Genomic DNA, 14,929 nt, shown 5'->3' with positions numbered 1-14,929 from the left:
TTTCACATTAATAAATTCTAGGTGTTGTTTTTCCCCTACAAAGAAGAAGTTCCCAAAACCGTAGATCCTTAGGTCCAAGAATGGCAATGAGGGGCTGAGAAGAGAAGGGACCTGAATATATCAGAAGATTTTAGTGTGCTAGAAACCAAAGTTTTAAAGCTCTGAACAACTGTTTGGAGAGAGATGGGAAAGGAAGCATTGTAGAAAGTCTATCTCCTCCACTCTCTTATCCTCATCTAAGTGTTTTCTCCTCCAATAACAGAGGGACCATTCCAATACATTTCTTAAGAACAACAAAAAAAGTCCTGATCAAATTGGTACCTAAAACTGCAGAACATCCTATGTGCAAAAAAAGTGAGAAACAAAAATAATTTGCTAGGAATGAAAACATTTTCAACATTGTATTGTCCAAAATACCAGTACACTCTTTAGTAAACCATGTGGTGTGAATAGGGGAGAAATGCAGGAGAGTATATGTAGGAAGGAAAAAAACAACAATGGCATAATTATAAAATGAGATTGACTGGTACATCTAGCTCACCGGGAATTAATCCACCCCAAGCTAACAGCAACAGATCAAGATTGATTAAAAAAACAACAACAAAAAACCAAGAAAATATTGAAATGCATACAGTAGAGCATAACAGGAAGCAAAAGTGGAATAATCCTCCAGTTATTTTTCCAACACTAATTTATGCTCATATATGCTTTATAAACATACTTTAAATCTACTTCAGCTTTGTATATCAAATGTATGAGAACGATTTACTGTTTTATCTCAAAAAAGTTGCATTTTTAAATTCTATTTTTCCTTAGTATACCCCTTAAAATGGGGCTCGATAATGACTTCTAAAAAAAAAAAGGAAATAGCTAATCTTCTTTCATTTAGAAAAACTTTTGACCATATTGAACTTATCCTAAAAATCCAATGTGGATTCTTTAAAATGAATTTGACAGGCACTCTAATTTTTTTCAGACCAATTAATGCCTATTTTCCCATTAAACTTATCAAATCTGGATGATTGACATTTGCAACATTTTTATTTTTAATTTTAGACAATTCAAGAAACTGTTGGGAACAGTAGGCATTTTTAGGCTGAATGTTCAATATTTCATTTTTAAGCCTAGTTATAATGTAAAGATTTTGGAAGCTACACTTTAAATAGACAGAATGTATACGTGCTCTTACTGAACAATTTTCACCTATTCGTCTACTGCTTTTCAAAAAAATTTAGAAGAAAATTGCCTAGACTATTTTAGATATGTACATCTTTAATAATTGAATAACTGAAAAAGTCATTACATTTCTATTGTATAACTAGATGCAAGATGATGGATGGGTAACAAAAACGAATAGCAATTAAAATCACATCAACTTTTAATTTGGCTTCTCGGGATTTTTAATCTTCACGGGAACTAATCAACCAATTGAAAAAAAAACGTAATAAAGATTTCACAGATATAGCTAAAATAAACGAAAACTCAAAATGTCACTAACCCACAGCCTGCATTGATCCTTTATGTTTGTTGGAATGCCTGCTTGTTTTAGCATCTTTGAACTGAAGCTCACATAATCTTTCAAGAAGAACCGCCATCTCTTCCTTAATGGTATCCAGGTAAGTCTCATTAATGAACTTCAGTGTTGAGGAGGGCTCAATTATGTTGCACAGTATATAAAAATCTTCTTTGATCATGGTACACAACCTGGGTATTGAACTTTGGCAATCATGAACCAGCTTGTCTAAGTTTATTTCACTACTGTAGCACACACCACATTCTTGCAGGATTTCAACAATCAATTTATTCTGCATGCTCTGATACTTAGCTAGAACTTCGGATTCTGGATAGAGAAACAAAAGCTGTTGTATGCACTGAGTTTTAAATGATATTTTTTGCTCTAAATTGTCTGCTTGAGGACGTCTCTGTAATCTGTTTACTAAGAAACGTCGAAGATACAGCCTTATATCGTCCCACATGGACATAATGTCCATCGATAAATCATCTTCAACAGCATGAAGAGAAGTTCTTGATGTGAGCTGGAAAGAAGTGCCACTTGGAGTACGTGGGAATGAAACTCCACATTGACTGGAGATATCTAACAGAATATCAAGTATCATTTCTTCTTGATTTTGTTCATTCTTCAATATATTTTGCTTAAAAAAAAAAACATATTTTTAGAAAATACATTTATTGTGAAGAGAAAAATATTCTTAATTCTAAAACATTCTAATACATGCCTCAAATACAGTTTCCAAAAAATATGTATATGTTATACAGAGAATTCTGTTCCAAAGTTTCTCTTTGAGGACATAGTGATTTTTTAGGGACTTGGCAATCTTAGCCACAATCTTGAGTATAATTCAGTTCAAGTGATCGCATCTTCCGTTTCCTTATGCTTCATTCTGCATGTGCAGCTTTAAGAAGAATCTAAATGTTGTGCTTTTCTTTCCATAAAGGATAAAAGGTGAAATTTAAAAAGTATAGAGAAAAGTCTGGGGCAAGCTCTTCAAAAGCTTAAATGAATCTATTTTTAAGGGCATTTGTTAAGCGCTTACTATGTGCCAGGCACTGTACTAAGCGCTGTGGTATACATATGAGCTAATTAGGTTGGAGGAAGTCTGTGTCCCACAAGGGGCTCAGAGGCTTCCATGCCCAATTTACAGATGAAGTAACTGAGGCATAGGGAAGTGAAAGTGACTTGCCCAGGGTGACATAGCAGACAAATGGCGGGATTAGAACCCGGATCCTCCTGACTTCCAGGTCTGTGATTTATCCATTATGGAGTACTACTTCTCACCACTCTAACTATGAAAAATTTCTTTTCCAAATTCAAAATAACGTCCATAAGTAACACCTGCTAGCTTTTTTCCCCCCCAGAACTGAGTTTTATGCAGATTTCAAATGCTTCTTGAATATGGAAATGTTTCATAACAATTTAAAAATGATACTGGAAACTTTAAACGTAGTTCTTGGAAATTACTGATAACAGCTGTCTTGAGGAAAGAAATATAACAGAATAATTTGAAGTGTTCAGGCTCTGATTAAATTAAAAAAAATCTTTCATGCTAAATTCACTTTATGATAGGCTTTTTTCATTCAAAATTAATCCAGAAGCATGCCATTTTTGCTGAAAGAACATTTCAAAATAAGAAAATGATGGTCAGACGTTGGTGAGAATTGACTGTATGATTGATACCCTTAAAACTGACAGAATTCCCTAACTTTATAATGTACATTGCCAATTCCTATTTGTTAGTGTTCAATATGGTTAATAATACCAGTGTTTATTATTGAAAAATATAGTGGCTGTATTAAGTAAATTATATCATGTATCATTCCTTTAGTCATGTATAGTGAATTATTGACCATTTTACTAATCGTTTTAATCTTACAATCATAAATTGCTAAAAATAACTAAAGTTATTACATGCAATGAAAATATTACTTTGTAATTCAATAACACTTCATTAGTTGATGAGAAGTATGAGCAAAATATGGAAGTATGAATAATACCATAAAATTTGTTATGCCCCTACCATCTGAGGTGAAATCCCCATAATAAGGTTATTGAGCGCTCAATCTGTTTTAACAGTGTGATACCTTGGTTGAATTAACGTGGTCAATTATGTAAAAGATCTAGGACAAATTCAACAGCCTAATGAATTTGTGCAAAACTAAAGAGGCCTTTGCCCTACAGTGAATAGAGGATGACTTGTGTGTAACAGATTATTATAAGATAATTAAAAGCCCCGGCTTTTAATTAAATAGAAAAGCATTATTAAATCAATATTAATGAAATTCAATACACATGACTCTTAACCGACATTAAAATAAGTAACTACATCCATCTTTATTCCTTAGGATTTTACCTCCACAAGGTAAGGGTAGGAGGAGCTGTTAAGTAAAGAACCTGGCTCTGGGGCACAAAGCCTCCTTTACCCCTCCTTTTATTACTTTATAAACGTGATGAAAGCTATCTGCAATAAAAGCAACTAAAAGCCATTTAGGTGGTATCTACCATCAAAAGTCATTTACAATTGGAGCACCTTGTCAACGCATCTTAGAAAATGTTTTAAATATGGCTGGGTACAACAGTTGCTTGCTAAATTCATTTGACAACCTTGGAAATTTCATCAGGGAGGCTACAACCTTTGCTTGAAAGGTTCTTGTGGGGAAGGATTGTGGCAACCAATTGAACGGTACTCTCCCCCGTTACATCGGTGCTCTGCACACAGTAAACACTCAGTAAATATCATTTAAAGATTAGGTATGGCATCCCGGAAGCTACCACATTTTAAGAGAAGAAGCGTGGCTTAGTGGAAAGAGCACAGACTTGGGAGTCAGAGGTTGTGGGTTCTAATCCCGGCTCCGCCACTGATCAGCTATATGACTTTGGGTAAATCACTTGCCTTTTCTGTGCCTCAGTTACTTCATCTGGAAAATGAAAATGGGGATTAAGACTATGAGCCCCACATGGGACAACCTGATTACCTTGCGATTAGACTGTAAACCCATCAATGGGCAGGGATTGTCTCTATCTGTTGCTGAATTGTACATTCCAAGTACTTAGTACAGTGCTCTGCACATAGTAAATGCTCAATAAATTCATTCATTCATTCCATAGTATTTATTGAGCGCTTACTATGTGCAGAGCAGTGTACTAAGTGCTTGGAATGTACAAATCGGAAACAGATGGAAACAGTCTCTGCCCTCTGACGGGCTTACAGTCTAATTGGGGGAGACGGACAGACAAGAACAATAGCAATAAACGAATTAACTTGTATCTACCCCAGCGCTCTGAACAGTGCTCGGCCCATAGTAAGCGCTTAACAAATGCCATCATTATTATTATTATTACTATTATCATTATTGAGGGACTAGTTACACCAAGCTTACTACCTTTGCAATCACAGCTTTAATTACATGATCTCATTTTGGGGATCCCTAAAATGAAATGCACAATAGCTATGGCTGACTTTCAATAATAATGGATGTGTTGGGTAGGAGCGAGAAGAGACTCTTGCTCTGGCCAAGTTTCTATTTTCACAGGAAGAAATTAGTAATGCTAACAGTGTGGAATGGAGAATAATAAAGGATGATGTACGATGGAGAAGGTGGAGGAGATCTCAATGTCGGGAGGGGCAGGCTAGCGTGATTTTACTTTGGCAAACATATTGTTCAGCCTAGTTATCATTATACTGCAGACCACAGAAACTGTTGTCAGCTTTGGGGTAGAGAAGGTTACTTCCAGCTGTGGTCAGACTTAAAGACTGTATTAAGTGGAGAAATTTTAAGTTATGTAGGGTCTTTTTATACTAGATGACCCCCAATTTTCCTTCACCAATCAGTGCTATTTACTGAGTGCTTATTCTGTGCAGGGCACTGTAGTACGGGCTAGGAAGAGTTCAATGCAATATAGTAGGTAGACATGATCCCTGCCCATGAGGAGCTTACGGTTTTAACAGTTTAGCTAAGAGTTCAAATTAAAAAGACTGGAAAATGAGAACAATAGACGAAGAACGTAGTGAAAAAGTAACATCCCACAAAGTTAACTATCCTAAGAAGCTAACAGATGTCACTAAATAATTTTCTGTGTTCAATCAATCAATAGTATTGACTGAGCACTTACCGTATGCAGAGCACTGCATTTATTGCTTGGAAAAGGGCAATAAACAACGTTGGTGTTGAGTAGATGCTAGGTTTTCAATGTTTTGAGAAAAGGAATAGGCTCTGTAGTCTATCCAGGATACGGGCTATTCAGAATGGATGAATGGAGGATTATAATTTTTGAACCCTGCTCATATTTAATTATGACATGAAATCATAATAACAACAAAACATGTGGCTGACTGGAAACGCTATTCTCGAGAAAAGAGAACATTTTAGGAAGGACTTAATAATGCCTAATGTAAGAGGAAGTAGAAAGTTGAGAGGAGGAAGAAGGAAAAATTAAGAGAAGGAGCAATATGAAAGAAAAGAAAAAGGAAAAGGAAAAAAGGAAAAAGTGGAATACAACAAAGAAGTAGAGTATTATTCTGATAATCACATTCAAAACAGGAAATGTTAAATCAACAAAGTTCCCCTCCCATTGTGAATTTTTTTCTTTCTGCTTACCACGGTTTTGAGGAATTTGATCAAGTCACTTTGAGCAGTGGGCACTGGTTTAGAATTGAAGTTGTCTAGCCACTGAAGGCAATCACTTGCACTTTGCAGTACCACATCAGGGCAAATTTTCTTTACTTCTGCTTGGAACTCCTGAAGACACTGTTGAATGCTGAAATGAGAACAAATGATTTTTTTCCCCCTTAAATTTTGTAAAATGTTTTCAATTTATTTCCTTTAAATAGCATATAGGTTGCAGTACTGGCAAATGACAAAATATTTATATGAGATGTAAGAAAGCTTAATTCATTCATTCAATAGTATTTATTGAGTGCTTACTATGTGCAGAGCACTGTACTAAGTGCTTGGAATGTACAAATCGGCAACAGATAGAGACAGTCCCTGCCCTTTGACGGGCTTACAGTCTTATCGGGGGAGACGGACAGACAAGAACAATAGCAATAAATAGAATCAAGGGGATGAACATCTCATTAAAACAATAGCAAATAAATAGAATCAAGGTGATGTACATTTCATTAACATAATAAATAATTCAATTATGGATGCCCATAATAAACATCAATCAATAAATTGCATTTAGCATTTTGCATTTAGGAGACTATTATGGAGTTAGTAGATTTGGTCCTGGGCGCAAAAATTTTACCATCTGGGGTGACGGACCCTAAAATAAGACATATAAGAGGAAGAAGGAAACGAAGGATATATAGATGAGTCAGTGCTTGCATAACATCGATTAGACTGTGAGCCCATCAATGTGCAGGGATTGTCTCTGTTGTCCAATTGTACATTCCAAGCGCTTAGTACAGTGCTCTGCACATAGTAAGAGCTCAATAAGTACTATTGAATGAATAACATGGCATGTAAAATATGCACATATATTCTACCAGAGGTGTGGGAAGCAGTGCGACCTAGTGGAAAGAGCATGGGTCTGGGTGTCAGAAGACCTCGGTTTTAATCCCAGCTCCCCCACCCGTCTGCTGGGTGACCTTGGGCAAATCGCTTATTTCCTCTGCGCCTCAGTTATTTCATCTGTAAAACGGGAATTAAATCCTTCTCCCTCCAACTTAATCTGTGAGCCATATTTGGAACAGGGGCTGTGTCCAACCTGATTGCCTTGCATGTACTCCAATGCTTAGAACAGTGTTGGGCAATAAAGGCTTAATACTTTGCTAAGTGCTTAACATTTGTATGTGCTTAACAAATACTATTAAAAGCGAAGTTCTGAGTACACAAGTGTATGAGTGGTGCAGAAATGCTGAAGTGACAGATGGGGGATAGAATCTGGAAAGATTAGAAATTAATTGGACAAATGTCTGTAATTTCAGATGGACTTTAAAGATGGGGAGAGCAGTGGCCTTGAGGGATTTGAAGGAGAAGGACTTTCGGCAAGTGGGACGGGCATGACCAAGAGGACTGCAATAGGAGACCAGAATGAATTACGTCTTACCAGTTCAGTCAAGAGGGTGCATGACTGCTCTCAAATTACACTGATTCACTCAACTATCAATCAACCATATTTATTGAGTGCTTACTGTGTACAGAGCACTTAACTAAGTGCTCGGGACAGTACAACATCAAAGAGTTGGTTCCCTGCCCACAACGAGCTTACAGTCTAGATGGAGAGATATTGCTAATATATCCTAAATATTGTGCATACCTAAGACTAGCAACAGATTAGCAGCTTTCTTAACAGCCAGATATGGTGGTGGGCAGAGAAGGGACGAATAGAGATGGTTGAGGATCCTTTCCTTGCAAGGCCGTCTTGTCTATTTTAGGCAATGAAATATTTATTGGCTGCACAGGGTTGACAAATGGTCCTCCCTTGTTCACCTCATTCTGGATGATAAGAGAAAAAACCAGGCACCGAGGGAAGGCAACCCCTAGGCATGACTCCACCCATTCCTAAGACTGTGAGCCCCATGGGGAACAGGGACTGTGTCCAATTTGATTGATTGATTGATTGATTCATTCATTCATTCATTCAATCGTATTTATTAAGCGATTACTGTGTGTAGAGCACTGTACTAAGTGTTTGAGGAAGTCAGATACAGCAATAAACAGGGACATTCCCTGCCGACAACGAGCTCACGATGACGGACATCAATTCAAATAAATAAAATTATTGGTATTATACATTAGTGCTTTGGGGCTGGGGACGGAGAAAGAGCAAAGGGAGCAGGTCAAGGTGACGCAGAAGGGAGTGGGAAATGAGGCAAAGTGGAGTTTAGTCTGGGAAGGCCTCTTGGAGGAGATGTGCCTTCAGTAAGGCTTTGAAAGGGGGGGGAGTAATCGTCTGGAGGATTTGAGGAGGGAGGGTGTTCTAGGCCAGAAGCAGGATGTGGGCCAGAGGATGGCGGCGAGACAGGTGAGATCAGGGCACAGTAAGAAGGTTAGCTCTAGAGGAGTGAAGGATGGGGGGTGGGTTGTAATAGGAGAGAAGTGAGGTGAGGTAGAAGGAGACAAGGTGATGGAGGGCTTTAAATCCAATGATGAGGAGTTTTTGTTTGATACGGAGGTGGGTGGGCAACCACTGGAGATTTTTGAGGAGGAGGGTGACATGTCCTGAACGTTTTTGTAGAAGGATGATCCGGGTAGCGGGAGTGAAGTATGAACTGAAGTAGGTAGAGACAAAGGATGGGAGGTCAGCAAGGAGGCTGATACAGTAATAAGGTGGGATTGACAGGATTAGAGAAGCAGCGTGGCTCAGTGGAACGAGCACGGGTTTAGGAGTCAGAGGTTACGTTTTCAAATCCCGACTCTGCCACTTGTCAGCTGTGTGACTGTGGGCAAGTCACTTAACTTCTCTGTGCCTCAGTTACCTCATCTGTAAAATGGGGACTAAGACTGTGAGCCTCATGTGGGACAACCTGATTACTCTGTATCTACCCCAGGGCTTAGAAAAGTGCTCTGCACATACTAAGCACTTAACAAATACCAACATTATTGTTATTATTTGGTGACTGATTGAATACGTAGGTTGAATGAGAGAGAGGAATCAGGAATAACATCAAGGTTATGGACTTATGAGACAGGAAGGATGGTTGTGCCGTATACAGAGATGGGAAAGTCAAGGAAAGAACAGGGTTTGGGTGGGAAGATAAGAAGCTATGTTTGGACATGTAAACTTTGATGTGACAGGAGGACATCCAAATACAGATGTCTTGAAGACAGAAGGAGATGAAAGCCCGGAAAGAAGTAGAGAGATCAGGGAAGGAGAGGTAGATTTGGGTATCATCTGCGTAGAGATGGTAGTTGAAACCATGGGAGCAAATGAGTTATCTAAGGGAGTGAATGTGGATGGAGAATAAAAGGGGCCCCAGAACTGAACCGTGAGGGACCCCCCCACCACAGTTAGGGGGTGGGAGGCAGAGGAGGAGCTCGCGAAGGAGACTGAGAATGAATGGCCAGAGAGATAAGAGGAGAACCAGGAGAAGACAGAGTCAGTGAAGCCACGGTTGCATATCGTTTCCAGGAGAAGAGGCTGGTCCACAGTGTCAAAGGCAACTGAGAGGTAGAGGAGGATTACGACTAGGATTAACTTGATTTGTCTGTGTCCACCCCAGCACACATTACAGTGCCTGGCACACAGTAAGTGTTTAACAAGTACCATCATCATTATTATTATTCTTGACTGTTTAGACAAAGGGAGTGAAGTATGCGGGTTGGGTTGTAATAGGAGAGAATTGAGGTGAGGTAGGAGGGGGCAAGGTGATGGAGGGCTTTAAAGCCAATGGTGAGGAGATTTTATTTGATAAGGAGGTGGGTGGGCTGGTGCTGATATAAATGGTGTTTTCTGTCATTCTATCCCCCACCCCAACTCAAATGCATACCTCCAAGGGCATTTGAAGAATGCTGCTGCCCAGAAGAGAGGCAGTATCTTTGGTATGAGAAAAGGGAGTTCCCTGTTGGCAGCAAGAATCTGTGTTTTCTAACCATTTGAGAGCACCTTTCCTTAAAAACCCCCTCCTTTTAATGGTATTTGTTAAGCACTTATGATGTGTCAGGAACTCTACTAAGGGCTGGGGGATATCAGGCTGGACAGGTTGGAAAAGCTAATCAGGTTGGACCCAGTCCATGTCCCATATGGGGTCCCCAGTAGTAATCCCCATTTTACAGATGTGGAAACTGAGGCACAGAGAAGTGACTTGCCCAGGGTCACACAGCAGACAAGTGGTAGAGCCAGGATTAGAATCCAGGTCCTCATGACTCCCAGGCCTGTGCTCTATCCACTAGTCAAGCTGCTTCTTGCTTCTCAGCCCAACACTGGCAGAGGAAAAGAAGCATTCCTACATAGATAAGCATCCGTTAATCAGTGGTATTTAATATGTTCTCTGTCCAGAGTACTGCACTTAGGAAAGAACAATAGAACTAGTAGATAGGATTCCTGTACTCAAAGAGTTTACAATCTAGCCACTAAAATACATTACAGGTAGTGGGAAGTTACAGAGACCATCAAGATACAATACTATAACCACATCAACAAAGGAAGAGTAATGAAAAAATAGCCAAATGATTAATAAAAGGAAAACTGCATCGATGTCTTCCCAATTTAAAAAATGAGCATCATAACTCAAGCTCTAATATGTATTCAGAATTTTGTTTTACTAACGTCTTCAATTTAAAATGAACCTTTAGCAAGTATCTTCAATGATTAGAACCAATGAAATCTGAAAGAGCCTTCCAAATTAATCAGGTGTGGGTGGCCTATAAAAACATTCTCTATGAAAGGTGAAGAAAAGGGCTTTTTAGAAATCTTCTGAGCATGAGTGAGTTCCAAATGATTTAGACTGAAACAAATCTCTTTTAAGAATCAAAAGGCCTTTTCATGACAGCAAAAGATTTCCATGAAAACTAATACCTTCTCTGCCTGTGGCCCACTCGATTTCCTGATGGGATAGCCTTATCCCTGAATACCGGCTCTAGGCATGACAAAAGATTGGCAAGTATCTTCTTAACTTATGTAAGCTGTTCTTTGGACTGTGAAACAAGATGCCCTCTGCATACACCTCGGCTCCTGGGACACTTGATCAAAAGGTTTTTATTATGGCATCCAAAAATGTCTCAGGTAATGAAACCTAATAGATTATAGTACCATGAATGGGAAAAGCTCAAGTCTTGTTCATCTCCCCAAATCCACTTCAATTAGAACTAAGTTTTCACTCTCATCACTGCCATCTGGATCTGGGTATTTGCCAATGACTACAACCTAATACTAGGGTATGGCCTTCACGGGACTAGATATTTTAGTAATTTGTTCTAACACCGATAAAGGGATTAAGCATGTGAATTTCTGTGGAACCTTCTTGTGGGTACATAGACCTGTGGGGTTTTTCGAATTCCGTTCTCACACAAAAAATGGGCAGAATTTTAGCTATCGTTTATTTGTTTTCTGTAAAGAAATCCTTCTTAGTTCATGTGAAGTTATTGCCGTTACTGTCAGCATATCACAACATATTTATTTCCCTTATGGGTACAATGTAGGGGACTGCCAGCTTTCCATATCTAAATTTATAAGTGCATGTGGTGAATGACTATTCTATGAAGAAATATTTATGAGGGCATCAAATATAACTACAAAAAAAGCCATCAGTTCTCCCATAAATGTGCGTGTTTATGTTTGTGACAAACCTCATGTTGAGGAGAACTTGAACTTTGATACCCATGCCTTGACACAACAAGCGCACACATTCACCTCACTGCCCTATAGACTGTAAAATCCTTGTGGGCAGAGACTGCATCTACTGACTCGGTGGGATCGTACTTTCCCAAGAGCTTGGTGCTGTGTTCTGTACTTATTAGGTGCTCAGTAAGTGTTTGACTGCATTCTAGCTAGGGAGTTGAGGGTTGTTGAAAGAACATTCTTTAATTCCCAAACAGCATTCTCTTCAAAATGTGTTCTGAAAACAAATGTTATGGGAGAATTGCCTATCTACATTTTCAAAATTTAGAAGGAACTCTTTTTATACAAAAATCCCGAAAATTGATATGTGAAATTCTTCAGGTAATCATTTTAAGTAAAAGCAATTATTTAAATTTCTAAACCGAAGATAGATGTCACAGTAGACAAGGATCATTCCCATTGTTCCTCCTGGCAGAATATTAGACCATTAGCCTTTTGGTCTAACCTAGTAATGATATTTCTTTTTACACAGATGAAACGACGCAATTCAAACCCAGCATTTTAAAGAGAACCTTTCTTTGAGAAATAATCTAAACCTAAAATACTGTGCATCGGGTTTTGAAATCCCAATAAGAGACAGCCTCCTCCGGAAACTGCTAAAAAATGAAGGATTTAACACAAGCATTTGTCAGTCAAGATGAAAACAATGTATTACAGTACAGTTCAAACATTAGCTGATAACCCTGTTTTAAATACTAAAAATCAGTAATTAAAAATAAAGTATTTAATTTTATATTCATAAATTTGCATTTCCTTCCAAAGACATAACATATTTCATCTGCTTATATAAAAGTTTTTAATACAGTACACTAAATCATTAAATATAAGATTAATCTACGCACCTCCCTAGTAGATATTAGTTAAAGGAATCACCGTTTAATGATAGAATTACATTCATTTTTCCCATATGTGAAAGAACAGAGATGAAATATGAAGCTGGCTTCTAGAAAACTCTTATCTATAGCAATTATTGAGCACTAACGGTATGCTCTACTAAGCATTTGGGAGAGTACAGGACAAAAGAGTTGGTAGACATGTTCCCTGACCACAAGGAACTTATGGTTGAGCAGCAGAGACAGACATTAACATAAATAAACTACGAATGTGTGCACGAGTGCTCTGGAACTGAGGGAGAGGTGAATATCAAGTGCACAGAAGGGAAAGAAAGTCAGAGAAAAGAGAGCTCCATCAGGGAAGGTCTCTTGAAGAAGATGTGACCTTAAGGCTTTGAAAGGAGGGGAGTGGGGGTCTGGCATACATGGAAGGGGAAGGAATTCTAAGCCACTTAAGATGGAGGCACAGTGAGAAAGCTGGAGCAAGAGTGAAATGTGAGGCTGGGCTATAGTAGGAAATCAGCGAGGTAAGGTAGGAGGGGGTGATCTGATTGAGTGCTTTAAAGCTGATGGTAAGAGTTTCCATTTGAGGAGGAAGGTGGAAGGGCAATCCCTGGAGCTTCTTGAGAAGTGAGGAGATCTGGAGGAAACAGTCTTCAAGAAAAGTAATCCGAGCAGCAGAGTGAAGTACAGAGTGGAGTGGAAAGAGACAGGAAGCAGGGAGGTCAGCAAGGAGGCAAATGAAGTAGTCAAGGCAGGAAGGATAAGTGCTTGGATCAGAATAGTAGCAGTTTGGATGAATAGAAAAGAGTGGATTTTAGCAACGTTGTGAAGGTGGAACCAACAGGAGTTGGTGACAAATTGAATATGTGGGTTGAAGGAGAGAGATGAGTCGAGGATAACATATGTGTTTATGAGATAGGGAGGATAGTGGCAGAGTCTTCAGAGATGGGAAAGACAGGAGAACGGGACAAACAGAACAGAAAGAATTCTGTTTGGACAAGTTTTGTTTGCGGTTTTCCAGGACAGGCTGGCTAAAGAGGCTGATAAGGAGCAGTCAGAGTTCAGTGAAGTCAGGATTGGATACGGGGGTGGCCTACAGAGATGAATGCAGCTGAGAGGTCTAGGGGGATTAGGATGGAGTAGAGGCTAGAGGACCCTCTCAGGATTGCACCTGGAGAGTTTCCAGTACTCTAACAGTCTTGGTTACAGGAGGAAGAGTCAAGCAGAGGCCTACCCATTCCATTCCTACCTTGGACACTGGCTAGCGAGTGCAAGGCCATCGGCTACAAATCAAAACTCACCTGTGTAGGACAGCAGCGGCAGAATCAATTTATTGCGCGAAACATGGCAGTGGTAAACTACCTCCATGTTTTTTTCCAAGAAAACTGTACGGATACACTACAAGAACAATTGCAGATGGAGGTGGGGTGTTCTGGGAGAAATGCGCCAATGGAGTCACTAAGGGTCAGAGACGACTCGACAGCATAAGACAAGAGGCTATCGGATTTAGCAAGAAGGAGGTCTTTGATGATTTTAGAGATGGTAGTTTCTGGGGAGTGAAGGGGGTGGAAACCAGATTGGAGGGGAGAGAATTGAGAAGTGGAGACAGAGGGTGTGGACAACTTGCTCAAGGAGTTTGGAGAGAAATGGGAGGCGGGAGATGGAGTAATAACTGGAGGGAGCTGTGGGGTCAAGGGAGGATTTTTTAAGATGGGAAGACATGGGCATGTTTGAATGCAGTGGGGAAGAAATCAGTGGTAAGTGAACAGTTGAAGATGGCAGCCAGGGAGGGAGGGAAGAAGAGAAGGGGCAAGTGTTTTAATAGGCTTGTAGGGATGGGATCAGAAGTGCAGGCAGAGGAGGTAGATTTCGAGAGGAGGCAATAGATCTCTTGACTTCCACAAGCAGAACTCTGCAGCTTGAGAACAGGAACAGAGGAAGCATACTGTGGAAGTGATCCAGCGTATTACTCCAAGTTTATTACTTAACATTGATAGTTTAACATGACTCCAGAATGAGTCATACTTAATGAGGAGCTTTCAGGCAAAGGTGACATATTTTGTATTAATGCTGAAGAGTCATTACAGAAACTTTACAGGTTTAAACTGTAGGCAAGTAGAATAACTGCAGTAGGTGTTATTTTAGTGATGTTGTGAAGGTAGAAGCAATAGGATTTGGTGTCAAAATGAATACTGTCAATTGTGGTATACAAGTGAGTGTGTGTGAGAGAGTCAGTCGTATTTATTGAGCACTTACTGTGTGCAGAGCACTGTACTAAGCACTTGGGAGA

The 14,929-nt window shown here is 39.4% G+C and overlaps 1 protein-coding gene across 4 annotated transcripts in view; it reads right to left on the bottom strand.

The window, feature by feature from the left end:
* KIAA0825 (KIAA0825 ortholog) overlaps positions 1-14,929 on the bottom strand; it is a 322,760-nt gene that overhangs the window by 253,080 nt on the left and 54,751 nt on the right. For 3 of the 4 annotated variants that reach the window (XM_029070144.2, XM_016226930.3, XM_001509052.5), the window contains exons 4-5: positions 6,115-6,274; positions 1,499-2,153 (exon numbers count right to left, since the gene is read on the bottom strand). In XM_029070144.2, the coding sequence (XP_028925977.1) occupies positions 1,499-2,153; positions 6,115-6,274 (815 nt within the window). Of the gene's footprint in view, positions 1-1,493; positions 2,154-6,114; positions 6,275-14,929 lie in introns of those variants that run through there. The other variant, XM_039911184.1, reaches the window with a different exon arrangement.

The sequence above is a fragment of the Ornithorhynchus anatinus genome, chromosome 1 (genome assembly GCF_004115215.2).
Source record: "Ornithorhynchus anatinus isolate Pmale09 chromosome 1, mOrnAna1.pri.v4, whole genome shotgun sequence".
In the NCBI taxonomy this organism is placed as follows: domain Eukaryota; kingdom Metazoa; phylum Chordata; class Mammalia; order Monotremata; family Ornithorhynchidae; genus Ornithorhynchus; species Ornithorhynchus anatinus.
This window is presented reverse-complemented; position numbering and strand designations above follow the sequence as displayed.